General features: G+C 37.2%; 10 protein-coding genes across 16 annotated transcripts; 2 read left to right on the top strand and 8 right to left on the bottom strand.

Annotated features, from left to right (window-relative positions):
* The first annotated feature begins 17 nt into the window (after positions 1-17).
* LOC660620 (cyclin-dependent kinase 2-associated protein 1) lies at positions 18-838 on the top strand. The gene is made up of 2 exons (XM_008199175.3): positions 18-152; positions 306-838. The coding sequence occupies exon 2, from the start codon at positions 306-308 to the stop codon at positions 576-578; it is 273 nt and encodes a 90-aa protein (XP_008197397.1). The 5' UTR covers positions 18-152; the 3' UTR covers positions 579-838.
* On the bottom strand, positions 293-1,448 carry LOC660677 (uncharacterized protein). The gene has a single exon (XM_966890.4). The coding sequence runs from the start codon at positions 1,236-1,238 to the stop codon at positions 864-866; it is 375 nt and encodes a 124-aa protein (XP_971983.1). The 5' UTR covers positions 1,239-1,448; the 3' UTR covers positions 293-863.
* A 182-nt stretch (positions 1,449-1,630) lies between these two features.
* Positions 1,631-5,763, bottom strand: lqf (liquid facets). 4 transcript variants are annotated; one of them, XM_015982978.2, is made up of 6 exons: positions 5,653-5,763; positions 5,122-5,169; positions 3,565-4,325; positions 3,398-3,512; positions 3,309-3,344; positions 1,631-2,976 (listed from the first exon to the last, which is right to left on the bottom strand). In XM_015982978.2, the coding sequence occupies exons 3-6, from the start codon at positions 4,323-4,325 to the stop codon at positions 2,290-2,292; spliced, it is 1,599 nt and encodes a 532-aa protein (XP_015838464.1). In that variant the 5' UTR covers positions 5,122-5,169; positions 5,653-5,763; the 3' UTR covers positions 1,631-2,289. The 4 variants fall into 4 exon arrangements, with proteins under 4 accessions (XP_015838464.1, XP_015838461.1, XP_008197398.1 ...); XM_015982975.2 differs by lacking the exon at positions 5,653-5,763 and adding an exon at positions 5,469-5,588; XM_008199176.3 differs by lacking the exon at positions 3,309-3,344.
* Positions 5,764-6,277: 514 nt separating this feature from the next.
* On the top strand, positions 6,278-11,694 carry LOC660792 (oxidized purine nucleoside triphosphate hydrolase). The gene has a single exon (XM_064357482.1). The coding sequence runs from the start codon at positions 6,278-6,280 to the stop codon at positions 6,815-6,817; it is 540 nt and encodes a 179-aa protein (XP_064213552.1). The 3' UTR covers positions 6,818-11,694.
* Nup75 (Nucleoporin 75kD) lies at positions 6,823-9,502 on the bottom strand. Its single transcript, XM_967048.5, has 8 exons — positions 9,370-9,502; positions 8,883-9,324; positions 8,409-8,662; positions 8,240-8,362; positions 7,967-8,185; positions 7,718-7,833; positions 7,131-7,667; positions 6,823-7,077 (listed from the first exon to the last, which is right to left on the bottom strand). Exons 1-8 carry the CDS (start codon positions 9,391-9,393, stop codon positions 6,873-6,875), a joined length of 1,920 nt encoding a protein of 639 aa, XP_972141.2. The 5' UTR covers positions 9,394-9,502; the 3' UTR covers positions 6,823-6,872.
* LOC660898 (uncharacterized) lies at positions 9,474-10,952 on the bottom strand. The gene is made up of 4 exons (XM_015982980.2): positions 10,588-10,952; positions 10,124-10,367; positions 9,638-10,074; positions 9,474-9,592 (listed from the first exon to the last, which is right to left on the bottom strand). Exons 1-4 carry the CDS (start codon positions 10,950-10,952, stop codon positions 9,505-9,507), a joined length of 1,134 nt encoding a protein of 377 aa, XP_015838466.2. The 3' UTR covers positions 9,474-9,504.
* mRpS23 (mitochondrial ribosomal protein S23) lies at positions 10,940-13,344 on the bottom strand. Its single transcript, XM_008199181.3, has 4 exons — positions 13,334-13,344; positions 11,520-11,573; positions 11,313-11,474; positions 10,940-11,271 (listed from the first exon to the last, which is right to left on the bottom strand). Exons 2-4 carry the CDS (start codon positions 11,561-11,563, stop codon positions 10,983-10,985), a joined length of 495 nt encoding a protein of 164 aa, XP_008197403.1. The 5' UTR covers positions 11,564-11,573; positions 13,334-13,344; the 3' UTR covers positions 10,940-10,982.
* On the bottom strand, positions 11,639-12,358 carry l(1)10Bb (lethal (1) 10Bb). The gene is made up of 3 exons (XM_961688.4): positions 12,143-12,358; positions 11,806-12,095; positions 11,639-11,758 (listed from the first exon to the last, which is right to left on the bottom strand). Exons 1-3 carry the CDS (start codon positions 12,234-12,236, stop codon positions 11,708-11,710), a joined length of 435 nt encoding a protein of 144 aa, XP_966781.1. The 5' UTR covers positions 12,237-12,358; the 3' UTR covers positions 11,639-11,707.
* Positions 12,560-15,548, bottom strand: LOC660952 (sodium-independent sulfate anion transporter). 2 transcript variants are annotated; one of them, XM_015982973.2, is made up of 8 exons: positions 15,318-15,548; positions 15,087-15,254; positions 14,655-15,038; positions 13,956-14,137; positions 13,588-13,909; positions 13,239-13,541; positions 13,034-13,179; positions 12,560-12,987 (listed from the first exon to the last, which is right to left on the bottom strand). In XM_015982973.2, the coding sequence occupies exons 2-8, from the start codon at positions 15,184-15,186 to the stop codon at positions 12,640-12,642; spliced, it is 1,785 nt and encodes a 594-aa protein (XP_015838459.1). In that variant the 5' UTR covers positions 15,187-15,254; positions 15,318-15,548; the 3' UTR covers positions 12,560-12,639. The 2 variants fall into 2 exon arrangements, with proteins under 2 accessions (XP_015838459.1, XP_972239.1); XM_967146.4 differs by having other exon boundaries at positions 13,956-14,176; positions 15,318-15,546.
* Positions 15,549-17,781: 2,233 nt separating this feature from the next.
* LOC661007 (sodium-independent sulfate anion transporter) lies at positions 17,782-24,899 on the bottom strand. 3 transcript variants are annotated; one of them, XM_008199182.3, is made up of 7 exons: positions 24,738-24,899; positions 21,989-22,131; positions 21,510-21,935; positions 20,845-21,405; positions 18,530-18,832; positions 18,330-18,475; positions 17,782-18,280 (listed from the first exon to the last, which is right to left on the bottom strand). In XM_008199182.3, exons 1-7 carry the CDS (start codon positions 24,767-24,769, stop codon positions 17,924-17,926), a joined length of 1,968 nt encoding a protein of 655 aa, XP_008197404.1. In that variant the 5' UTR covers positions 24,770-24,899; the 3' UTR covers positions 17,782-17,923. The 3 variants fall into 3 exon arrangements, with proteins under 3 accessions (XP_008197404.1, XP_008197407.1, XP_064213465.1); XM_008199185.3 differs by having other exon boundaries at positions 21,510-21,947; positions 22,007-22,131; XM_064357395.1 differs by lacking the exon at positions 24,738-24,899 and adding an exon at positions 22,186-22,316.
* Between the last annotated feature and the right edge of the window lie 1,639 nt (positions 24,900-26,538).

Here is a 26,538-nt window from a genome sequence, read left to right as displayed (position 1 = left end):
ATTTTTTTATTACACGAAACTAAAAAATCATTGATTATGCCACAGAATAACAGGTTTTGTTTTAAATTTGTTTTTGTGGGTGGTTGGTAGCGAAAAAAGTTGGCACCACTGACTATTTTTTGTGATAGATGTTGTGTTGTGCATAATTATCGGTAAATAATTAATTAACAATCAATGTTTTACGATCTAATGCAATTATCTCGTCTCTCATTGCGTAAAAGCGGCCCCTTTTGTACTTTTCCATGTCATTAAGTCGCTGGGAAAAGTGAGGTTATGTTTGTATTTTGTTGTCTTTTTGGTGTTAGATGAGCATGGAGACGGTGGACATCCAAGCCGTGGAGTCGAAGCTGAGCGACGTGACCGTGACGGCCATCCCCATGGCCCCCAAGACGCCCCAGCAGCCCGGGCAGTCGAAATACGCGCAACTTTTGGGGGTGATTGAAGAGATGGGGCGCGAGGTGCGCCCCACGTACGCCGGGAGCAGGAGTTCGGCCGAACGGCTCAAACGGGGCATCGTCCATGCGCGGATTTTAGTCCGCGAGTGTTTGATTGAGACAGAAAGGAGTGCACGACAGTAAGAAGTTACCACCAAAAAGCCTCAAATATTCAGGTATTCAAGTACAAATCAGTCCGATTTCCCCACCTGCTTGGCTCCAAAGTGTTACAGTTTTAGAGGTTTATGCGACAATGGGATTGAGTGATCTCGTTTCTTGGCTTTGTTTAATACTTAATAAAGTAGGTTTATATTGCTCAGGAGTAAAATAGGGAACATATTTTTACAAGTTTTGTATCCAAATAATTTTCGTTTAGACTCGCACAATAAAACGTATTTTTTTTACGACACAATTTATTCAAATCACAAGTCAACTGCTGGCCCTCTCCTCCGCCGGGGACTCCCCGGTGTTGACGGACACAGGGGGCAGATAGTAGGCCTTAATGAGTGCGTTCAAACGCGCCACTTCTGCGTCCTCGCGCTCCAGACTGCGCAACATTTGGGCGAATTTTATTATGCCGTCACGGCCGCCGGGAAACCCAAACTCTTTTATCACGTCCATTTGCACTTGCATCACAATGGGGAACAAAAACTGCATCATTTTCAGCATCTCGTTGCCCACATTGTCCTTCGCCTCGTCCAGCTTTTTCACATTTTGGGGCGTTTGCAGCTCTTCCAAAGTCTTGCCAAGTATTTCAATTGCCAGTTCCGAAGTCAAAACGGGCATTGTCTCTGAACGGGCCATGACTCACATAACCTCACTTTTGGCGATGTTTACATACAAAAAATTGCCACACCTCCAATCACTCAAAAAACAGCGCTGCCAAACGAAATCAAGCTAAAGGCCCGGATTTGCGTCAAATAATCATGTTTTTTGCGTTATTTTTTGATTTAATACGGCGCTCAAGTTGGCGATGATTCGCATCTGTCATTCCAGTTCAATTGTTTTCAAGTTTTGTAAAAAAATATTTGTTGTGTTTTACTGCAAAAAGTGTGTGAAAAGGGGCCGATTTAGGTGAGTTTTATTTAAAATAATTGCGTATTGTGGGTTTGAAATTGTTGAAAAATGATTTGGTGGCACATTTGGCCATGAATAAGTCTGTCACTTGTGGGCGCAAGGTTGAATAAAAACACCACTCCAGTTTATTTCTTTTATGAATGTAAGTGAAAATAGCTATCACGATACATAAATTTCCATTAAACCCTTCATAAACGCTCCTATTTCCTCCTTATGTTACAAAACCTATCCTAAAAAATTAGTTAATATGTACATGTTTGTTAAAAGTAGTTTAAAAATAATATATTATTGCATAACTCAACATGAACGGTAAATAATTTGAAGTATATACAAATATCTCAAGTTAAATACAATATATTACGTAATTTCTTCTATACATAACATGTAAAGTGACAGAAAAATACTGGTTACAACCTAAAAATATACACTAAAATTAGAAAATTACTGTCGTAGGCATTGAATAAATAAGACTTTTGGTAAACGGATAAAATTGAGGCAGTTTTACCAACCGAACCAAACACTGACATACAAAACTGTACATTTATCAGTCTATTCCAAGTGACGGATCTCTGAAGTAAAGCTTGAAGCAAGCAAGTTATAAAATCTTAAATTTTATTTAATCAAAATATAGATATGTTCTTTGTATAATAACAATCAAAAAATGAGCAATAAATCCATCACATTTCCGCGCGAAAATCAAATTTGTTTAGATCAACGTAAAAAAGCTACACGTGTCAACAATTGGTGTATGAAGAAAAAATCGTGCCTTTTACCAACGTTAAGACAAAAACGGATTTGCTTGTTCGCTTTTCATCCACGGCGCCCCCAAGTTGGCGCTGGGCGCCGGCGTCCACGGGTCCTGCACCGGCTGCACGGGCCCCCCGAAGCCCCCATAGGCCGTCGAACTGGGGGCTGTGGCAAACTGCGCAAAACTGGCCTGTTTCATCTCGTTTATCGTCGGCTTGGGGGCCGGCGTGTTGAACACGGGGCGCTGGGGCTGAGTCTCCGAGAAGGGGTTAGCAGCTGGGGCGTTCGCCGGTTTACTAGCCGTCACCAAATTATCCAAATTGACTAAGGCTGAATTCTCGCCGAGGAAACTCTGCGGTGTCTTTTTCGTCGCCCCCGTTGAGGGACTGAGCGCTGTCGGGGGCAAAGCCTCACCCAGAAGGTTCAGCTCGAACGGATCGTTCGAGTGTGTACCGTTCGTTGTTGTTGTTGATTTCGGCGAGGTTCGATTACGATTTGTAATTACGTCAAAGTCGTCAAGGTCAGAGGAGCTTTGACTGGTGGGTGACCAAGGGTCGTGCTTGGCTTGGGGCGGCTGCGGGGGCGAGGGGGCGCTCATTACGCCGCCCCATGGGTCCGGTTTCGGGGGCATTGCCGCCACCGGCTGCCAGGGGTCGCCCGGCGCTGGGGTGCTGCTCGGGGGCGACGAGAGGGCAGGTGGTTGCCATGGGGATGATTGCTACAAACAAATTGTCACTATTTCAACCAAAATTTATTAATAATCGAGCGATTAATCAACAAGCTAAGGTCGGATTCAATTGAATGGCATAGGGGTAGGCGGCTCTGGAAATTAAATGTCTTGGCAGCTTTGATTTTTTTTTCAAATGTCAATAACTGTCAAAATTCAAATCAAGTTTCGGAAATATTTTATTTTTTTTAAGAAAAACACACGAATTTTATTTAACAATTTGAGCTTATTTTGTATTTTTAATTGTTGTAATTAAATGAGGCGACTCGCTGCGGTTTTAATAAAGCAATCAAGCACAAAAAGCACTCAAACCACATACATACCCCCCGCAGAAAATCAAAAAGATTCAAATCCAACGACTATACACAGAATAAATATTTATTGTAAAATCGAGTAGACTGGTGATACGCACCTGACTCCGAGGCGGCTGTGGCATACCCCAGGGGTCAACCGGCGCCTCCGTCTCCCCTAGATTAACGTCCAAGAGGTCCACCATGTGACTATGATGTTTCTTCTCCTCGTTTGCTCTAAACAAAACAATTGAATTTTTTTACAATAATTGTATAAATACGTCCGTACTTGAAATCTTGTTGGCTTTGACTCAATGCCAACTGTAATCTAACATCATCCGACTTCCTTTTTTGTTCTTCTTGTTCGGCTTCCTCCCTCGACATGGCCAAGGCCAACTGCAATTGCAGTTCTTCTTCGCCGGCTGTTTGTGGTCTTGCGTTTTCTATCTCTCGAGGCAGTTCCATGTCACGACTGGTGCCCCAGTCGCCTCTAAACGCCGGATATTTGGGGCTACAAGGTGTGTCCAAACCACCGTCACTCCCAAATCCGCTGGCACTTTGCGCGAAGCGCTCTTTCGCCTTAAGAGCCCGCGCTCTTTCATTTTTCAGTCTTTCGTCGTCCTTTAACAAATTCACCAACTGTTTGGCCTTCTCTCGGACGTTCTGTCCTTGGTCCTTGCCCTCTTCCAAATGCTGAAAATCCTTCAGTGTCTGTATGGCAAAAATGTTCTCCTTGCACTGCTGTCCGACTTTTTCCGACCCCGTCTTTATCAAATACTCCAAAAGGACTAGAGCTTTGTACACATGTCGCCAGTTTCTTCCATGGTCGTTTAATCGCTTCCAAACCATTTGCATTATTTCGCTAAAGGCCACCACGTTGTATGTCAGATCGGCGATTTCCGCCATTATGGTACTGCTGGGTCCCCATGGGTCGTTCGAAGTCGCCTCGCGGACTTTCTTCTGAGCATCGGAGTAGTTGTGAGCGAAATTTTTTAAATTACGGCGAATTCCAGCCACATTGACTTGCATATCGTGCGACCCTCGTCTCATCTAAACAATTACAAACATTGCCGTCGGTTGGAAAAATCAAGGCGGTTGGGCTAAATGCGATTTTTGCAACCAACTGCGTACACAAATTACAGAAAATTGCCAAAATAATTCGTAATTAATTTAGGGGATCAGAATTACGTCCTCTGTAATTAATCAACTTCTCAAAAGAGAATCATTCGCAATGTTCATCATTTCCCGCCAAATCATACGGGACATTTTGGTGGATTTATTGCTAAAGTCGGACTTGGAGCGGTAGTGAGATGTAACGAATTTTGACAGTTGCCAACTGGGTATACGAATTTATTAGCACTTTATCAAATTATTTTTTAAATAAATAAACTCTAGTTTTAGAAACACGCTGTATAGTAAATGTAAGAACAACCCGACAAGGTTTATCAGGCTCACGTGTGGGCCAAGGTCAGGTCAAAATTTAAATAAGAACGTTGAAATAAATGTCACGTATTGTAACACTGACTCCAAAAGGCACTTCCTGGCCTGGTATTTTTTTAATTAATAAAATGGGCCCCCAGTTGGCTATAAAAATTGACAGGTGTTTGTTAAAAAAATTCATGGCCAACTTGGTCACGTATTTTCGTTTAAAATTAGAACGAGAAACAATAAGCAAGAAAAAAGACAATAACGTGGCATAATCACATTTAACCCACCCATCTCTTTATCGTCTATTTTTAGCGAAAAAATAAGCTAGCTCAGCAAACAAAAAGCAATAATTTGGTGGCTTTAAAGGTACCAACCGCAAATAATTGTTTATAAGTATTTGATAATTGGAAAAACTTACTTTTTTTTGTTAGTTGGTTCGTTGTTAGATTCCACTTAAAACAGCCGTCTGTGAAAACATTAATAAAACGTTATGTAGAAAACAATCATGCAAAAAGTTGCCAAAAAAATTAAAACCAAAACTAATTACACATGCTAACAAGTGAGGAATGTAGAAACTTGTGGGATTTCACTCGTGTGATCAATAAATATTTAACAAGTATCTTATCTGCGATTTTTCTAACAATAGTGATTAGCAAGTTTTTGGAAAAACAGTACATAAAGCACGAAGGAATTTGGCTAATTGACTAATTACGTCCACAGAAGGGTGGAATTTGGTAGCTGGTAGCAATGAAAAGCTCAAATTACTTGCAAAACAATGGAAATTTTGCTAATGTCGAGGCACTTGAGATATTGCACTTTTCTGTAAAGTAAACACTGACAAAGCGTTATACAAAGCTCACAAAGCTAGAAAACTCATGATAGAACCTAAAAAAGACCAAATAAATAGTTGGGCACCTAAATAAACACAAAAATGACACACAAAACTCACCTATTTTTGACAACTGCACAACCAAAAATACGTCTACGCTTAAAAAATCCACAGTCGTGTTTTAACACACACAAGAAAATCTGGGAGTTTTACAAAGTATTTACGGGGTCACTGCAAATTTATTAAAGCTAAATTAATTTGTTTTCGTGTCCTAAATGATGACACTACACTTTATCATTTTCACCGTAGAAATTCAACATGGCGGCGTATTTTCTTCAAGATGATTCGAATACCACACACGATCTGTGCAATTTCTTGTGTTTTTTTGGCAAAAATTTCGGTTTTGAGCGGCTAGTTTTGGGGGAAAACGCCCGATAAGTGGCGGAAGTTGGGCAAATTCGCAATTTTTCAAGAATTATGACATTTCACACCGGACCAATGAGGTTAAGCGACGTTGCTCGCCAATTTTTTACAAATTTGTTTAGACTAATGGAATTAATGCGATAAAAAGTGCGTCATTCTAGTCCTAGAACCAGACACTAGTCTAATTATGCAATTATCGTCATTCCTAAATCAACAACTAGCGATATGACGTTGATCGGGGCACAACGTGGCAACGGCGCCACCGCGCCAAGTGTCAAAATACAAAAACCTAACCTTTAAAAAACGAGCAAGTGGGACAAGAATGAAGTCGCCAGTTAAACGTGATTGTGAGCGTGACAACACTATGTCGGTGAATAAAATCTTCACTCTTGTGTTCCTGAAGAAGAATAGCGAGGTTTTATTGGGGTACAAAACAAGGGGGCTGGGGCGGGGCCTCTGGAACGGTTTCGGGGGCAAAGTCGAGAAGAACGAAACTATTGCCAATTGTGCCAAGCGGGAGCTTGAAGAGGAGTGTAGTTTAGTGGCAAAGGACTTGAAGCACATCGGAGTTGTGAGGTACGACCTGCCCTACGAAAATTCAGCCGATATTGTGCACATTTTTACGTGTTCACAATACGACGGTTGTGAGAAAGCAAGCGAGGAGATGGACCCCATCCAATGGTACGATTTTTCCGCTATTCCCTATGCGAAAATGTGGCCTGATTCGCCCCAATGGTACCCCCTTATGTTAAAAGAGAAATTTTTTGCGGCCAGAGTGACTTACAGTGACCCTGACACAATCACTGATACGAAAATTGAGGAATTTGAGGACTTGGCGAGTGCACTTAAAGTGGCCAATTAAAAGTATTATTGTTTACGTAAAGTATTTATTTAATAAAAAATTGTTAAAAAAATCATCATTTTAATTGGGCTTCGTGTACCAAAGCTCGTGCTAAATTCCGGGTCGCTGACAGTCTCAAGATCGGAAGTTTGTCTTTCAAGTCTTTGGTTTTTTCCTGCTCTTCCAAACACTGCATAATGATGTAGGTATCAGTTGAGGAAAAAACCATTTTTTCGCACTCAAGTAGCGGTATTGCGTCAGTTAATAGAATACTCCAGAAACTACAAGATAATCTTTAGATAAAAAACCGCAATTTTAAGTGTTTTCCCCTTACAAGTTTGGTATTATTTTCGACTCAAGTAACGAAACGAGCAAATTGGCGGCTTCTTTGTACTCGTTCGCTTGATATAACTTCTGGAATTCGTAATATTTGCCTAAAAACATCAACCTATCGCTTGCCAAAATACACGATCCGAGATTATCCAAAAGATCAATACTGTTCAAATCGCCACTTTCGGCATACTCTCGCAGAAATTTGTTCGATAAAAACGACACAAAAGTGCCGTCTTGTGATTTGAGGGCCCAGGCGAGGGCGTGTCCCAGACGCCCCCGGTTTTTACAAGCCATTCCTTGCACTTTACAAATACTTTGTGCCGTTTCGGTTAAATTCCGGTTCAGAGCCTCTCTCACAATTTTCTCAGCCCGCATTTCGGAATTTAGAGGCAGTCTTGCAAGTAGTAATTTTGTGACTTCAGGGCCATCGCTGGGACAGTGGTCCAAGTAGCTTAAACCGACCTGCCATAGTGACTTATGGCCCATTAAAAGCGAGCCATAATCGATTAAAAATGACTCGCGCAATTTATCAGGGTGGCTGAAATAATAATTGTAAAATAAACGGTTTAAAAAAAATCGGGGACTCACAAATTTTCAATAGTTTCGATAGTTGTGTCGCTTAGACGGCCTGAATGGTAAAGTAGGTCGGTTAAGTGGCTCACAAACCAGCCACTGTCTGTCATATTTTGGATTTCTTTAATCACCTGGCAAAGAAATGTTAGAATTTATGTGTACATTTGCAAAAAAGTGTAAAACTAAAAGTATAGCCGAAAAATACAGGATTATTCAAAAGTCTCAGTTTTATTTAATAACTTAACAGAGGTGGCGCCATATTACCTGTAAAATATCAAACTCCATTGCTGCCAACAACATCCTATCCAAATGCTTAATTCTATTCCCTATGGACATTTTCGTGATACACTGTTTGGCAAACTGTCCCAACTCAAACGATTTAACAGTAGGTTGGGTAAAAAATAACCACGCGGCTAACATTTCATACCACGTCTCGCAATACTGCTGTATTTCCCCCCATGCAATTTCGTTACCAACCGTAAGCTACAAAAAATCTTATAAAGAAAACTACCAACTCAAACACACTTAAAACAAAACCTTCATAATCAAATTGAGATTATAACAAGAAATAAACATTTTCGCATCAATTTTCGATTGAACATCCACGACCCAATGATTCCATTGTAGATTAAATTCAGCGATTGAAGTCCCACTAAACATCTAAAGTCGGCCATGAACACCTGTCAATTTCTCCCAGCCTACTTACGTTATAAACCGGCATTGCTCTCAGACACTGATCCACAATTCTGAAAGGTTGTGACTCAGCTTCTGAGTGTAATTTAAGTAGGGCCCTAACGACCTTGACCCGCCCTTGTAATAGTGACCCAATGACAGTTTCCCAATAGTCAGGGTGTGACTCCAAACCACCCAAATCCCCAGCCAACATACTTGCCGCATTTCGGTCATATTTCGGAAAATGAAACCGAATCCAGTCCAGTAAGTGGGGCAAAACAATGTTGCCTAAAACCCCAACTGTTTGGCAAAAATCCCCAAATTTTGTGTCACTACAGAGGTCTATAACTTAGGAGGAAACGATGTACGAAATTACCGGATTTTCTGAACCTAAAAAAGTCCGGAATTTTTTTTAAATATAGTTAACGATAAAACTACCGAGTTCAGGACGTTTTATTTGTACGTCGTTTCGCATCCTAGCTTTTAGATATCCGTGTCACTAACCCACCTGGGACCGCATCAACAAATAAGATTTCACACAAGTGCCAAATACACTCAACTGAGTAAAAAATCGTAATGTAATTTTGCAATTCTTCGCGATAATCGCCATCGGCTCGCATCACCTCGTCTTGCAAATTCTCCAAACAGGCCCTTATTATGGACCTGTACTGCCGGCTAAGTTTCAATAATTCGGCCTTGTGGTCGCCCTCAGTGGCTACAAGGGCTTGAAGGGTTAGAAACGTCCCGTTGGCCTCATTTACCAATTTGCGTAAAATTGGTTTGAAGAGAATAATGTCGGGGCGCAGCTGAAACACAGAGGCGTCCGAGGGGGCAAAGTGACTCGGTTTATCAACTTTTGGTGTTTTCTGGTGGCCGAAAACACCGAATTCGTTGACGGAAAGCCACGAAGCCGCCACTCCAGCACGTCGGCATAACTCATTTGGAATAACCTACAAGTTATTATGACCTAACCTCAAAAATTGATCGCTGCTTACGAAAGTTTTGGCGGTATTGTCCATTAATACGGGTCGGGAAGCGTTAAATAACACGAAATTTTGCGCCTTTTCATTCAAAAAAACCGTATTTTTTTCGAATTTTGTTTGAGGAGAGCGGTTAGCCGGGTCGGTAATTTAGAAATCTGTTCGGTTACTAGGGTTACTTTCGTTTTGGGTTGGTAGCGAGAACGGTAACGGTAGGGATTTAACTTCGCCGTCAATCCTGTGGGCGGGTATTTTGAATTTGTTATATTGGGGTGATACTCACGTTGAGGCCTTCTCCTGGTGCGAGTGTGACGTTGAGCGCGATTCTGTCGGTTTCTTGCGTACGAAAAATCGCATAATGAAGTCTTTTTCTTTGAGCGTTTGAGTGTCAATGCTCCTAATTTCTGCCTCTCTGGCTTCCTGCATGCGGGCTTGATCTGCGAGGAGCTTGTCAATTAGATCCTTAATTTGGCCTCTGGAATGTTCAATTCTGGAGGTCCACTGTTTCATTAAACGGTAGTTTTCCCTTGCTTTGTTGCTCCGATCGTTTACTTTCACACTAGTCATGTCCCGGAGCATCGTATGGCGAACACTTTGACTTTCGAAATATCGCACAATGTAATTTGAAAGGGTGCTTAAGTAAAGCATCAAGTGGTTTATGTTCTCGTCAGTGCTTACTTTATTTTTTATCAAATAATTGACAATAAACCAGTCCACTAACTGCAAGTCGTATTTTGCCAAAACAAGTTAGAGAATTATCGGGACTTACCCGAAATTCAGTCACTGTGATTCCCTTAAGTGCGTGGCTAACTGCAATTTGTTTGATTAAATCGAGCGCTTGTTCGATGCGTCTCTGTTTGAGATAAGTTAAAACCATTTCATGAACGTGAAGTAACGAGACGAAATGAGTGATCATTCGTCTTTGGATAGTATATGTGTCTGTTTGCTGATTCGGGTTCCGGGCACTTGCAGCCCCAAACTTTTCTACCACTTTATCAGGCATTTTCAATGTCCTGCCAAAAAATAGAAAATAACCCGGCGCATCCACCATTTTTCAAATTCAAATAAGTGTTTAAATACGTTCTGGAGTAAGCTAGTGTTGTAAAAAAAACATATGATACGTAAAATGAGTCGCTGAATTCACTGGAATAAACCGTTTTGTTCTACGAATTTTAGTTTTTGAGTTATGAATTTTTTGAATAGGCAAAAAAATTAAATTAAATAAAACAGTACCCTGCGTGGATGTCGCTAACAATTTGCCCCAAATGCCTCTTCAGAAGCGACAGCACTAACTGTGAGGTTCTGATGGTCAAGGGGGCCAAATGATCAGCTGTGAAAGTCTGAGACTTGATGTACATACTCTGCAGTTCGCCGTAATGAATCAATTCACTGTCACACTTCGACACCGAAGGCTTTTCAGACAAATGAAACGAGGGGGAAGTACATATCGAAGGATAGGTGATTGATGGTGGAATAGTTTCGATACTCCCGGTATAAAAAATATGGGAATAAGTGCTTTGTTCGCTACCTCGTGGACGACTCAATTTTTTACCCATTTTAATTTGACGTAAAATAAAACAAAGTGTCACAAAAAACATTTATTAAGACTAGATTTTAACAAAAAAATACTACGATTTAAATATATCAACAACATTGATTTTTAATTTGGCCTTTTGCTCCTTCATTGACTCCTTAAACGCCGTACTTAAACTAACATCGTCTTCCTCCTTTTTGACTTCTTGGTGGCTCTTCTTCAACAAATCAATTGCCTCCTTGTAGATTTGTTCTTCAGTCGCTGACTCGCCATACTGTGCTTGAATTGTTGTATAACTCTCGATGAATTTCTGCGTCAGGGTTTTATATTTCGTGTCGAGTAAATGCGTAGCGCCGATTTTTTTATTATTGCGGTGAAAAATACTAAACTGTGATGAGTCAAACTATTCGGTTACGTTACTTACGCTCGTATTTTGTCCTCTTCGTAGAAAATTTGTTTAATGGGGATATTGGGCGCAGGCCGGTCGTAGTTTGGCTCTTCTTTGGGGGGAAAAGCCTCGTAAATGTCAAACCAAAGGGGGCGATCCTCCCACCTCACGCCCCCCGATTTAATCAAACCTTGGGCCCTACAAACTTAGTCAGGAATGTGGACGATTTTTAGGGCAAATAACCTGGTATAAATCGTCCCAATGCGTTCTAAACGACTTTGTGCCATTTTTTATGTGGGAAAAAAAATGAGGTTAATTTGGTTTTGGTGACAGATCAGTACCAACTTAAATCAAAGACTAGGTTTTTGCGCATAATTGTTTATTCTAGACAGGTAATAACATAAAAATTGATTAAATATGAGTGTTTTTATTCAACCCGAGCATCCTCTGCACCCACAATGAACGCACTCGACGATACGGCCCTATAATCAAATGTTACAAAAAAAAAACAAATTCCCTAACTCCACACCTCCTCTAATTTCCCCTTTGGCACCCGACAAATGCAGTTTGTCCCGAAATTTGTGTCCCTTGCCTGAATGCACCTCAAACAGCACAAATTCTCATAACCTTGCTTCTTCCACTTGGCAATGAGATTTTTATCAGCGATGTTTTCCACCAAACAATAGTCATACAACTCTCGACTAATCGCCTTCCTTCTGTAATACAAATCGTAAATGTAGCGCGATTTTTGGTGATGTATCTTGAATATAGGCCATAAAGATTCGTTTTTGCGTTTGCCTTCGTGTGATTCAGTCTCAGCTGCAAGGAAAAACTCGAAATTTGTTCAAGTGACATAACTGACTTACCTTCTCTCATTTTTTGCTCCAACTCGTCAAGCGTTGGCTCGATCAGTTCCCAGCCTTCTGGGGGCGGTTTTTTGCTGCGGCGCACTTTAGGCATATTGTAAACAAGCAGAAATAACGGTTAATTTGCACTGTTTCGGAAAAGTGGGGTTAGAACGCTCTAGAACGTCACTTTGACAGCTTGATGTTAGTTACTGGCGGATAGATAGCGCCTCAAAAACCGGGGTTTTGTGAAATTTTCGAAATATTAGTTAATACTAATGTTGGCTCAACGGCACGTTTTTCTAATTTTTTTACTTTAATGTAATTATAAATTTATTTGCCTTGTGTTTTTTTGGTGTTATACAACCAACATTGTATGTGTGTACACTGTGTGGCGCTAGTTTACAGTGAACTTGCGCGATAAATTCAAATAAGCCAAACGGTTTATTTTCCATAATTTATTCATTATACAGAATTAAATAAAAGTACTATAAAACACAGACGTGTTGCTTTTACACCTAGATTTTATCACAGATTTCGGTCCACTTCTTGAGCATATCATCCAACTCATCTTCGTTGTAATAGACTAGAAAATAGTCCAGGTTTAGGCCGACAAAAACCGAGCTCACACTTGACTTGAGATTGTAAAAAAACAGCGGTTGTTGTCGCGTTTTGAAATCTTTGGTTAAACTCTCAATGACTGTAGCTGCCGTATAATCAGCACCATAAATGTGTGAACAGTCGATAACAACCGGAATTTTTTGCCTCATCGATTGCTTAATCACCAAATTTCGGACATAATCAGCTGAGGGAAAAATCAAGCATCGGTCAGGCGTCACAAGCAAATAATCTGCTCCTTGCGTGCTCTAAAACCGCTCATAAAAACTTGCTTTATATTTTTTTGTAACTTACTTTCATGGTTTCGATTGTAATTTTTGGCCTTGCCGCTTGATACAAAATGAAAATTATGTTAAGTACAACCCCTGTTGAAATGCCATATTCTAGTCTTGTCACCAGACAGGTGACGAAAGTGATAAGGGCTAGGGCTAGGTCGCTTTCTGCAAAAAAAAACAAAAATTGGGGGGGGGGGGGTCAAAAAATTTGATTAAAACCGTACTTTTGGCCCTCCACATGGGTTGAATGACCCTAATTTCGACCATGAAAATGGCGGCGGCGATAATAATGGCGGCTAGTGTCGCTTTTGGAATGTATTGAAAATAAGGAGTGAAGAAAAATAGGGCTGTTATGACTATAACGCCCGTGTATAGCCCCCCTAGTGTTGTTTTAACCCCACTTGAATTATTAACGGCACTGCGCGCCAAAGCCCCACTTCCGGGGAATCCCTGAACGAATGAGTTGGCAACATTGCATAAACCAATCGCTAGTAGTTCTTGTGTGGCATCAACCGGTCGTCCGTTTGCTACAATTAATTAATCACGGCTTGTTTTGCAATTTGGGGGAATTACCGAAGGCTTTGCAAACGGCAATGTCTTCAAGGAGGCCCAACAAAGGCACGATTATGATCCCCGATCGTAGGTTGGTGACCATGTCGAGGAAATTCTCGTGTGTGTTGTTGTAAGTGTACGTGAACCGTGGTGGTTGTATTGCGGGGAATCCCTCCGGGACGTAACCAATCACCTTGAATGGGGTTTCCCCTAATGTGGTGAAATAATAACCAATAGCGCCGCAAACAATGACCAAGATGGCGTTACGTGAGATTCCGATGAGGCGGAGGGCGGTCCGCCATTTTGGAACGCCGGTTTCGGGGGTTCCCACAGTTGATATAATCTAGGGATAAGTTTTTAAAATTGTAAATTACGTTAGTAACACTGACCCGTAATAAGAGCAAGACTACCAAACACGCAATCCCTAAAACACAATCCCATACTTTCGTATTTCCTATGTCTTTAACAACACCTTCCCAAATGTCCAAAAAATTGGCCCCACTTGCCCTAATCCCTAGCAAGTCTTTGATTTGTGACGAAACAATGATAAGGGCAGCAGCTGAGGTGAATCCTGATGACACAGGTCCCGAAATGAAATCAATCAAGAATCCTTAAAGCCCTAAATAATTTTTTTGTTCTGACTACGGAGAACTTTAGATTAGGAGACGCAGCGAATGAAAAAATTGTGCCAAAAAAAATAGTACGGCAAAGTAAAAATGAGGGCGCTTCGAACGTTATGTGGGCCAAATCGCTTGAAATTAATTTAAATTCAAATATGAGAAAAAAATTATTTAAAATATACAGGCTGTCCAAAAAAAAAACAACACACTCTTTAAAAATAAAATGAAAAACAAAAAAAAATAAAAAAATTAAAAAAACATAAAATACAAGTTTCTTGTACTACTTTTTGATAATAATAATTTATTTGTTAATTTATTAATCGATGTGCAATAAAAAGACTTTTTGTGTTTCTTTTATCAAATCTTAAACAGCGCCATCTGGCGCCACGGAATGAACTAATGCGGGTGGGACGTTTTATTTGCGTCGTTTCGCCTCCTAACCTATAGTACTCCGTATTTGTGACTCACCTAATCCCAGAACTCCCATCAAAAGTTGCACAATCCCACTGAGCAAACACAGCAAAATTGCATACTCTGGCCCTTTGCCTTCGGTCACCTGGTGCACCAAAAGGGCCAAAATGGCCGTAGGGCCCATGGCCACGTCCTTACAACTCCCGAGAAAAATATAAACGAAACAGCCCAAAAACGAGGTGTATAACCCATACTGGGGTGGGAGTCCTGCAACGCTGGAATAGGCCAAAGCTTGCGGGATTACAGTTAATCCCACTGTGATCCCAGCCACCAGATCCCCAACGGCGCAATCACAATTATATTCAGGCAACCAGCTCAAAATTGGGATTCGCTTGATTAGGATTTTTTTGATTTTTTTCCTGGTTGTGTTGTTTGAAGCGACTAGAATAATTGGCAAGAATGAGACGAAACGAACGTTAAAAAACTTACAATTGTTAATAAAATCGTGTGGTAGAGTTAGGTCAGTGTTTTTGTGGACGTTGCCGTTGCGGTCGTTTGGGTCTCCCGGAGACTCGGTTTTTACCTCCATAATTATGCGTTTTTGTTACTAAAAGTGGTCGTTTTTGTATGATAATTGGCGGGTTTTTGATAAGGTGTCTGTTATTCGACGTAAAAAGTAATTAAAGTGAGGACGTTGGCGATAAAGACGTAATTACCTACCTGTGCGGAATTTCAAACAGAATGTTTTAATTAGGTGACAATCGGTGGAAGGAGTTTGAAAGAATTTTTTACTGTGTCTCGAAAACTGGCACAAATCGGGGTTTGCTTTTAAATGTCTGGTGATCATTTGAATTTGTAATTAAATAGGCGGTTTTTTTCTTTGTAACTCTAGTGACCTGAGGTGAGAAATTATGATGATTAGCGTTTTCATACAAATTAAACAAATATTAAAGCCCACTCACATGGTATATTGATCACATGGTAGGTACTTTATATTTTTCTTCAAGACATGTGATGTCTTTCATGTGTAACATGTGATTTTTTTACGATACTTTATTTATTTTATTTTTTTTAATGATAATTTCAAAGAAACCGTTCCTAAACTTTGCTTTGTGCAAAAATATTAGCAAAAAGTTAACTCATATTTGTTTAATTTGTAATTAATTAATTCTTAGTGTTTAATTATGTGTGTTAACAGTGTGAGTAATTTTAATTTTTTTGGGGCTAGCAACAATTTTTTTTAATATTTTTTTCTACGAAACAACGTTTTTTTCAGAATATTATTACAACTAACATTTTTTGCAATGACTTAATTAATTAATTTTGATTACAACGTATTGTAGACAAATTCCAAAAAAAATATTAGTTTTTTAAGCAAACTAAGATTAAACTTTTAGTATGCTCACCCAGTATAGAATTCGGAAATGGTTCATAAACCACATTTTTACATTTATATTTATATCATAATTTTAGATCAACTTTTGGGCTTTGTAGCTTATTTTATTAGTATTACTATAAAAACCATAAATTTAAGTACTGGCTAAAAGTGGATATTCATGTGACGCACATTTAATCCCAGTTATGATGTATTTCAAGATTATTGAAGTTCTGTTATTATTACCTTCATTTCTTCTAAATCTTAAAATATTCACTGCCTTACTTTGAAAAAATTAAAAAAAAATTCTACTTACAGAAATTATAAATAAATGACAGATTTAACTCACTGTGGCTGTTTTTTAACGGATTTTACGAAAAATTATTCTTGGTAATTAGATTATTTAAAACAAAATGTTGAATATTATTTACGACTGTGTTTCATTGTTTTATGTTTCTTATGTAATATTTTGTATTATTGTATTATGTTAAATAAATTTTATTGCCGAATGTAACGTGTTTTTCTCTTGCTACACATCAATTGTTGCTAGTTATTATTTTTTACATTGTTTATGCTCACTACAGGAAAGAATATTATTTTTGAGAATACCAAAGTATAAAATTGCTTAAAGTGATGAATATGTTAAGAATTGACTAAAAATGCAACATAAATTTGTGTTAATTTTCAAGTTTTTCTTCATCAATATCAGTTATTAATTTTGCTATATTTTAAATAAATACATTTTCTTACTTTTTCCATCATTTGGTTTAATCTCTTAGTTTTTTTTTTCATTTTTACACTTTTATTATTTTCTTCTTCATGTTTTTGGTGCTCCAGTATCGCAGCTAAATTCTGTTAGAAAAAAAAACTGGTAATTTCGCACTGACATTTTTTAGAGGCAGTTAGATAACTAGACACTGAATAAAAAAATCAGGACAATTTTAGTGCAAAGAATAAACAAATAAAAGAAAAATTTTATAACTTTTCATCATTTGTATTATGTTTTTCAATAAATTAAGAATTTTTTGATTTTTCAGTCTTTCATTATCTCTTATTTTTTGAGTTTTTCAGTTTTTTATTTCAGGTGTTTCAGCTTATCATTTCCAAGTTTCTATTTTTTTAGTTCCTTAGCCATAATTAGTTTATAATCTCTTCGTTTTTTAATCTTTAGGGATTTATTTTTCTCTTTTTTTATTTTTTTAAGTTTATAGTTTTCCAGTATTGCAGTAAAATTCTTTTAGAAAAAAAGTAATATAGTATTGTCATTTTTTGGAGGCAATTAAATAAATAGAGATTCTGTATAAAAAATTGTGTTATTGTGGATTCTAATGACAAATTCAATATCAAAAAAAAACACAAAAGAAAAGAAACATTTGTCTAGGTTATTAATTTTTATAATTTTTTATCGGTTTTTGTAATTTTTCAGTCTATTAAAAATTCTTCGGTTTCTCAGTCTTTCATTGTTTTTCATTTTCCTAATTTTCTAATTTCAGGTGTTTCAGTTACTAGTAATGTAATTTTATTTACACTGACAACGTACTTAAATTATTATTTGATTACTTTTTTTATTTATTATTTTATTTAGAAAAAAATAGGTAAATTTGTTTAGTCTCTGGCTTAAGTATCTAATAAATAATTATCGGAAATCCAGTCTTGTCTGCCTACGACTGGAATAATTCGGTCAAAAATCTTCCGGGTGTAACGCACTGTTTTGCAAACGCCCAAGGTCGTCTAGAATTTTAATCGATTATTGACCCAGTTAAAGGACTCGCGTTTTTATTATTAAAGGACGTAAATAAAACCCATGACTTCGTATAAAATCTTCATTTATCACAGATATAAAATCGTTAGTACACTTATAATTATATACAAGAAGGACAATAAATAAAACAGTTCACGGAACTAGAACACTACACCTACAATACTGATCCTTTCACTGTGAATACTCTCCTCAAATATTGAAAATCTGCTTCTTGATGTACGACTTGTTCCGCAACAACTCGTCAATATCCTCGCGATTGTAATAAACGACGAACTCCTTCGGGGAAAGCCCCTCGAAAACGGAGCTAACACTCGGCTTGAGATTGTAGAAAAACAGCGGCTGGTCCCTAGCTGCGAAATCCTGAGTCAGCACTTCGATGACGGTGGCGGCGGTGTAATCGGCGCCGTAGATGTGCGAGCAGTCGATTACGACGGGAATCCCCTGTCGGATCGAGTGTTTCGTCACCAAATTGCGCACGTAATCCACCGAGGGGAAGATGAGACAGCGGTCCGGAGTCAACATCAAGTACTCCACGCCTTCGTGGCTCTAAAATTTTGTTTTAAGTGCTAGTTTTCAATTAAATTTCCCGACTTACTGTCAGTTTTTCGACGGTGATTTTGGGTCGCGCCGCGTGGTATAAAATAAACAGAAGGTTAATCCCGATCCCGATCAAGATCCCGTACTCCAGAGGGAGGACCAGGCATGCAATAAACGTGCCCAAACCCGGGATTAGGTCGCTTTCTATTACGAAAAAAAATTAAATTTGAATTATACAATATTTTTGACTGGACGTACTTTTGGTCCTCCACATCGGTTTGACGACCTTGACCTCGACCATGAAAATCACAGCTGCGATGATAATGGCAGCTAGTGACGATTTCGGGATGTAGTAGAAGTAGGGTGTGAAGAATAAGAGAGCTGTGATGACTAAAATTCCGGTGTAGAGGCCGCTAAGTGGCGTCCGGACGCCACTGGAGTTTTGAACTGCGCTCCGGGAGAGCGAACCAGAGCCGGGGAAGGCCTGGACGAAGGAATTGGCAATGTTGGAAATGCCGATTGCGAGGAGTTCCTGGGTGGCGTCCACAGCTTTGCCGTTGGCTGCAAATAAAATTATTTTTTTGTACGAGTTAAATTAGTTAAATTAAAAAAGTTAAAAAAATCGAACATATTGACTTTTTGTGGACTTTTAACAACATTAGTGGGTTGTTAAGACATGTAGAAGTCCATAAAAATTTGCTGGAGTCAGTTAAAAAAAAATTTTTTTTTCACCTCTTTGAAGGTAAGTGTATTTATTACTCAGGAAATTTAAGCAAAAAAATTGAAAATTTTAAATCTCATGAAAAGTTGGTATAATACAGAAAATAAAACGCTGAATCCAATGGAACAAACCGCACTGCTCTACGACTTTTAGTTTTCGAGTTATGAATTTTTTTAATGAATAAAATTTTTCACTATGACAAATGGCTACCCTAAATTTAGGCAAAAAATTTTAAATTTTTAATTCTTGTGAAAAATTGATATAACATGTAAAATGAGTCGTAGAATTCAATGGAACAAACCGCAATGCTCTACGACTTTTAGTTTTTTTTTTATGAATTTTTTTAGTGAAAAACTTTGATCGCCTCTGTAGCCGGAACCGTTGCCCGGAGCGGCTCCGGGTTTGGTCGAAAAAATAGATAAAATTAAGCGCTATCAGATGGTTTTTTGTTCGTTGCTCTAAGTCTTACAGTTTCCGAGAAAAACGCAAAAAAAGGTTTCCATTTTTATTTTTTTTCAATTTTTAATCGCCAATTACGGCGAAACTATTAAAGATATCGAGAAACGGAAACTGGAGGATAACCGGAATAAAAAAACTCTACAAAATGGCATAGGACTTAAGGCGATATCTCGCAAAAAAATTTTCAATTTTCAAACGCCGATTACGGCCAAACTAAAAGAGCTAGAAGAAAACGGTTTGTTCGATCGTAAAGAGCACATCAAAATCTATAAGATAGAATAGGTTTCATTTGATTTTGAGACACTTTAAAAATTGGCCGATTTTAAGGGGGGGGTGTTAAATTGTTTTTAATTTTTTTTATTTTCTCTTTTACGGCTAAACTATTGTAAAAAGTGGAACTGTTTTGATCCATGCCTATGCAAAATGATCCGGGGAATCGATTGGCATCGAGAAAATTGCCAAATTCCAAATAGTTTTTTAGTTATGAATTTTTTAAAATTTGACCAATATTTGCATTTAGCAGCAATTTGCTCGAAAACTATTAGTCGGAGAACAATAATCTTTTTTGAAAAAAATAGATAATTTAAAGAGCTTTCCAACGATAATACACTTCATGGGGTTATCTCTAATAGTTCCGGAGCTATTGCTCTAGAAATGTTCCGGGTACCCGAAACCGACAAAAACTGCGACGAAAATTGAAAAAATCAAACATCAAAAAATCGAACATTTGGACTTTTTGTGGACTTTTAACAACTTTTGCGGGTTGTTACGACATGTAGAAGTCCATAAAAATTTACTGGAGTTAGTTTAAAAAAAGTTTTTTTCACCTCTTTGAAGGTAAGTGTATTACTCAGGAAATTTGAGCAAAAAAATTGAAAATTTTAAATCTCGTGAAAAGTTGGTATAATACAGAAAATGAGCCGCTGAATTCAATGGAACAAACCGCACTGCTCTACGACTTTTAGTTTTCGAGTTATCAATTTTTTTAATGAATAAAATTTTTCACTCTGACAAATGGCTACCCTAAATTTAGGCAAAAATTTTTAAATTTTTAATTCTTGTGAAAAATCGATATAATATGTAAAATGAGCCGTAGAATTCAATCGAACAAACCGCAATGCTCTACGACTTTTAGTTTTTTTTTTATGAATTTTTTTAGTGAAAAACTTTGATCGCCTCTATAGCCGGAACCGTTGCCTGGAGCGGCTCCGGGTTTGGTCGAAAAAATAGAGAAAATTAAGCGCTATCAGATGGTTTTTTGTTCGTTGCTCTAAGTCTTACAGTTTCCGTGAAAAACGCAAAAAAAGGTTTCCATTTTCACCGCCAATTACGGCGAAACTATTAGAGTTATCGAGAGATAACTCAAGAGTATCGAGCAGAGTTTTTTACTTACCAAAAGCTTTACAAATTGAGATGTCCTCCAACAGCCCAATTAGGGGCACCACCACGATCCCTGAACTCAAATCAGACATCATATCCCAGAAAGTCTCTGTTGTGTTAGTTCCATTGTAGCTAAAAGGCGGTGGTTGGACAGTTGGCAATCCTTGTGGCACATGTCCGATGACTTTAAACGGGGGTTCCCCATTCAGACAGAAGGAATACCCGATAAAACCGCACACAATCACTAGAATTGCGTTCCGGGAAGTCCCGATCAACCAAATAGTTTTGTTGACGATTTTTTGGAATTTGCTCAATTCGCCAGTCGAAGACCCCACTTTTAAATTCGTGACAACTCGCATAATCAAAAGAACTGCAATACAACAAATCCCGAAAACCGAGTCCCAGGGATTTGTGTTGTGGATGTCCTGGAATAGGCTCCGCCACGTGCTTACGAACGTCGTGCCTGAGCCTTTAATCCCAAGGACGTCCTTGATCTGGGACGTGACTATGATAAGGGCAACGGCTGAGGTGAAGCCTGAGGAGACGGGGCCTGAGACAAAATCGATCAAAAATCCTGAAAAAAATAATAAGTGTAAATAGTGACAACACTTTTTTTGGTCCTCCGAGCCGGATCATTGATCCGGCTCGGAGGACCATAATTTGTTTGTGATGGCTCACCTAGTCCAAAAAATCCCATCAAAATCTGGACAATCCCTGTCAGGAAACACAAGAGGATGGCGTGTTGTGGCCCTCGCCCATTAATGGCCTGGAAAGTCAAAAGGGAGGCGATGGCCGTGGGCCCCATGGGCACATCCTTACAGCTCCCAAAAATAATATAAATAAAACATCCCAAAAACGAGGAATACAGCCCATAGTGCGCTGGCAGCCCAGCAATGTTGGAATAAGCCAGCGCTTGCGGGATTACAGTCAATCCCACTGTAATCCCAGCCACTAGATCGCCAACTGCGCTTTCGGAGTCGTACTTGGGCAGCCAGTTCAAGATCGGGATTCTCCGATGGAGCATTTTTTTCGTGCAGGCGTTTTTGGCTTTCGTTGTGAGCCAGGTTTTGAGGGAGTCGGCGTTTTTGTTGTTTTCTTCCACTACTGAAAAAACCCCTAGAGTTACGGAGGGTTAAAGTTAGCTTGGGGATAGTTACAAATGAAATCGTTACTGCCTTTGAACTGCTCCTGGCGGTCGATGTCGACCGACGTTGAGGAGATGCTAAGAGTGGGGTTGCCGAAGACATTTGGACCACCGCCACCTTCGCCTTGGAGGTCTCGTTCCGTCTTCATGATGTTCCTGAAATGGGGATTATTCAGGCCAAGAGCGACGGCATGCGTTTATGATTTTAACCGGCGAGATAATTGTGCTCGCAAGGTGATAGCGGGCAAGAGGTTTTCGAGTTATCACTTCACTAGTTCTTGTAGAGGATTTTGTGCGCTTGATTAAAATGAAAAGCCCAAAAAAAAAAACAATAAAAACGATTTTTTACCATATCTTTCTCGTCCAAATAACTTAAGATATAGTAATTTTTGTTTATGGGATATTGTAAAAAAAAATCTGAAAAAATTCAGTTATAAAAAAATTATAAAGTATTTTTGAGAGTAGCAAAGACAATTTTTTTTTTGTAGATTCATCAACGTTATTACAGATATAATTATGCATAAATAATTTTTAAAGCTAGATGCTGGGCTCTAAGAATTGTTTTCCCATTTTTTTAAAATAAAATTATTGTTATTGTAGTGTGTTTTTAATTTTTTTATTTTATTTTGAAGAAAAAAATGAAATCTCTGTGCATACGAATAAAAATGCTCAACAACTATTACCTACACAGCGGAAACAGCTGTCAAAAATTCTAAAGCATTAATAAGAAGAGACCAAAAGAAAAAAAGATATTTTGAAGAAAAAAAAAGAATTATTCAAAAAACTAGAAAGTATAAAAAATATAAAGGAAGAAAAAAATTCAAAGGAAAAAATAGAAATAAATCTGAAATAAAAAAAGAAAGAATGTAAGAAAGGAAAAATATGTGCAAAATATTGTTAAGGAAAAAATCAAGACTGAAGTAGAAATAAAAGAATTTTGAAATTTTGAAGGATGAACAGAACACTTATAAAAAGAGGATAACAGTAAACAAAAAATGTGCTTTTATAGAAGAAGGGATATACACAGTAAACCACAAAATAAAATATAAAAAGTGAATATAAAAAATTAATGTATTTCAATTTCCTATTTTACTTTAAAAGTTAAAATTATTCTTGTTACGACTTTTAAAATGTCTAGTTGGCAACAGTATTTGATTTTGCCTTTTTAATACTTTTTCCTTAATGTAGTAATAATAATGATAATAATAATAATAATAATAATAATAATAATAATAATAATAATAATAATAACGATGATTTTTTTCAAATTATTTCTGCAGATAAATAGCTAATGCATTAAACAAGTTATGATGGTTCCAAAATTCTATTTTTATTTCAAAATGTTATTTCCCAAAATTAAACGATGAAATTTCTGTTGAAAGGTACAAAAGTCATCTAATTACGTTGAAAATTAATTAACTTATTAACTCACTTAATTTGCAAAATTTTTTTCAATTACCAAACTAAATGATAAAAGTTGTTTTGAAAACTGTAGAATAGGCAGAAAAATCACATAATTACGTTGAAAATTACCTTACTTTAGGACTTTAAGCTAAAAACTCAATTAATGTGCCAAGTTTTTTTCTAATACAGCCAAAATTTTTCTTAGATAATACACAATTATTATTTAAAAAAAAACAAAAAAAAATTAAAATAAGCGATTTTATGTCAGTTTTTAAGTTAAATAATTTTGTGTAGACTGGATAATTTTTATAAGAATCATAAAAATTGCGCTAGTTTAGGCTTTTTAGAAATAGTTAGCAAAAGACTTACTAATTATTTTGCTTTTTTTGTAAGTTTTATGTTGTTTTTGAATAAAGATATTTTTTTTTAAATAATCTACGTTCTTTGTCCTGGATTTCGTTTTATAAATCCTTGATTAACACCGGAAATTAACTTAATTTAAGTTATAAAGTTACTTTTTTCGCAAAATTTTGGTTTAAAAGTGTAGTACGTGGAAACGTTTCTAGCCTTAAATATAAATATGTTATTTAATGTTTTTTCATAATGTTAGCATGTTTTATTGATTGGTATCCTGTGTTGCTAATTTGCCACTTATCAGGACAACAAATAACAATATTTGTGTAAAATTGGAAAAATTTAAATTCCAATTAACACCCGATTATATTAGAATTTTCCCAAACCGCATATTTTATGCGTAGTAAAATATTTTCGAAAATTTATTTCGGAAATTATAAAACTGGTCGTGGCAAAAAATTGATCAAAAAAAGCTGATTGTCTGCTTTAGCAAACCTCGTGATCGGCGCTTGCCTCCAGGCGCAAAACATTAATCCAAAAATTTATGAGTCATTATTTGTATATTATAAAAAAAGTCACCGTACTTTACACAGCGATATTGTCTAATTCATTGTAATTTATGCAAAATATTTATGAAAAATCAAATCAAAAATAATCGCATTCCGATTTTTTTAATAAATAAAATTAATTTCCATGTTCAAAAAGTGATCAATTTCATAATTTTTTAACACACAAAACTACAGAAACACAATCAGAAGTTAAAAATATTTTTTTGAAAAATTTAATTCGCAAAAATTGAAATTATTCCACCTTTCTGATAAGAACCTGATCACTGGCCGAGGCGCTGATTCAAATTTTACATAATTGTGATTTACGACAAGTTACCAAACTATTGAGATAATAAATCAAAGCCTTGCCCTAGAATCACAAGTTCAAATATCATCGTGCTACATTCATGCACCAATTAACAAAAAAAATTCAAAAAAAGTACATTTTCTACTCACATAAAGCGATGGTCATCGTTCTGCAGATGCATATTATTGATACTTTCCTTCTGGCTGTAAAGTCCCGTTGCTCACAGTCTTTAATACTAGAGGAGAGATAACAATTGAAGCGCGTCTTATAGTCTGAACTGGAAGTAAACTGAATCCATCAACAAATTTCAACTCCATATGTAGTGGCGGTCACGTGTTGCTTTTTACGTCATTACCGGAATCCCTCAGCCCGGAAAACAAACTCACGTGAAGTGTATTTCAGATTCATTTATTATTTATGGCGAAAAATGCGAGATAAGGCGATTAAGGCGCTTTGCACCCAAGAAGGGGATTATTGCGGTAATTAAAGGTGGGACAATAAGCCACTTAAGCGCGTCAGTAATCGATTAAGTGCCCTTTATTTACGCACTTTGCTGGAATCTCACCGTTTATGATTTATTTATTTTTGCATTATTTCATCACTGACTCATTAGGGATTAATCAAATTTTTGGAGACGTGGAAAAATTGCGAGTTTGCTGATTAAATATTAGCCTGTCCTGCTGAAAAATAGCGCATATTTTATGATAAACAAGCATTATTTAACCAAACTAAGATGAGCAAAAATTTTAATTTTGGAAAAAGTTCAAATTTTTTTCTCGAAATATCGATGACTCAAAATTGCGCGAATTTGGTGGTAAATATTGAACTGTTTTACATTTTTTAACGTTGTTAGACGTCACCCGAGTTTCCAATTTGCAATAAATTCAAATGGAAATCGAGGATGTAATTGCAATTGAAGTAAAACTTATCTAGATCTTGATAATGGCAAAACTCAACAATGTGAATAACTCGCCGAAACTGGTTCGAGTGTTTGATAACAAAAGTCGTTATTTCAACAATTACAGAAGATTTTGTTTAGCAACAAAGAATTTTTCCATAATTATGTACCAATTTTTTTTAATATGAAATTTATTCAAACCGGCGCATCCACCAAAAAACGATCGTTTCTGGGAAGTGATTCGTTGCAAATATCACGTCAATAAATGTGAACCGCTTTCAAGTGACGTCACTGTTACAGTTTTAATCGGTCTAAATTATTTGTTTACTAAAATAATTGGTTCATTAGCCTGCAAGCGTTTAGAAAAATTACGGATTCGTGACAAGGCTAGACTTTCTTTCGGAAAACTGGTCAATAGAAGGCGCTGACACGCCCGGGGAATTCCCTGGATTGAAAGTAGTTTGATTTTTTTGCAACGATTTTATCATGGGTTTAAATTGTTTCATAAATCACTGGGATTATGTGTTTGTTTTTGAAATTATAATAACTAAATAACAGCTTTTGCGCGTTTACTTTGTTATTATATCACAGGAGTGTTTGCTAAATACAAATAAACGCCATTTCTTTGCGTGATTGACATCTTAATTGTCACAGACAATATTTTGACAATTTATGTGAAGTCTCAAATTATTTATTTAAAATTTGAACACATTTCAGAGAATGCTGCACACAATTAGTCATAAAATAACTAGGTTTTTTTTATTATTTTTTTATTTAGTGATGATTGTCCGGTTGTTATATTTCATTCGTTTTTTTATTAACCGAGCTTAATGTTATTTTATTGTGTTTTTTACGAAAAAAGTAAAATAAAAAGCTTCAGTGTATAAGTATTTAATAATAATAAATGTTGTTTATCGAATTTTTAGTTTCTGAAATATAGTAATATGAGACCAAAAATATACTGAATTGGAGCAAGCTGTGCCTGTGGATCTTTAATCACATTTTAGCCATTTATTTACGGCCGCACTTTTGTGGTTATGTTGTATGCTGAT

The sequence above is a fragment of the Tribolium castaneum genome, chromosome 6 (genome assembly GCF_031307605.1).
Source record: "Tribolium castaneum strain GA2 chromosome 6, icTriCast1.1, whole genome shotgun sequence".
Lineage (NCBI taxonomy): Eukaryota > Metazoa > Arthropoda > Insecta > Coleoptera > Tenebrionidae > Tribolium > Tribolium castaneum.
This window is presented reverse-complemented; position numbering and strand designations above follow the sequence as displayed.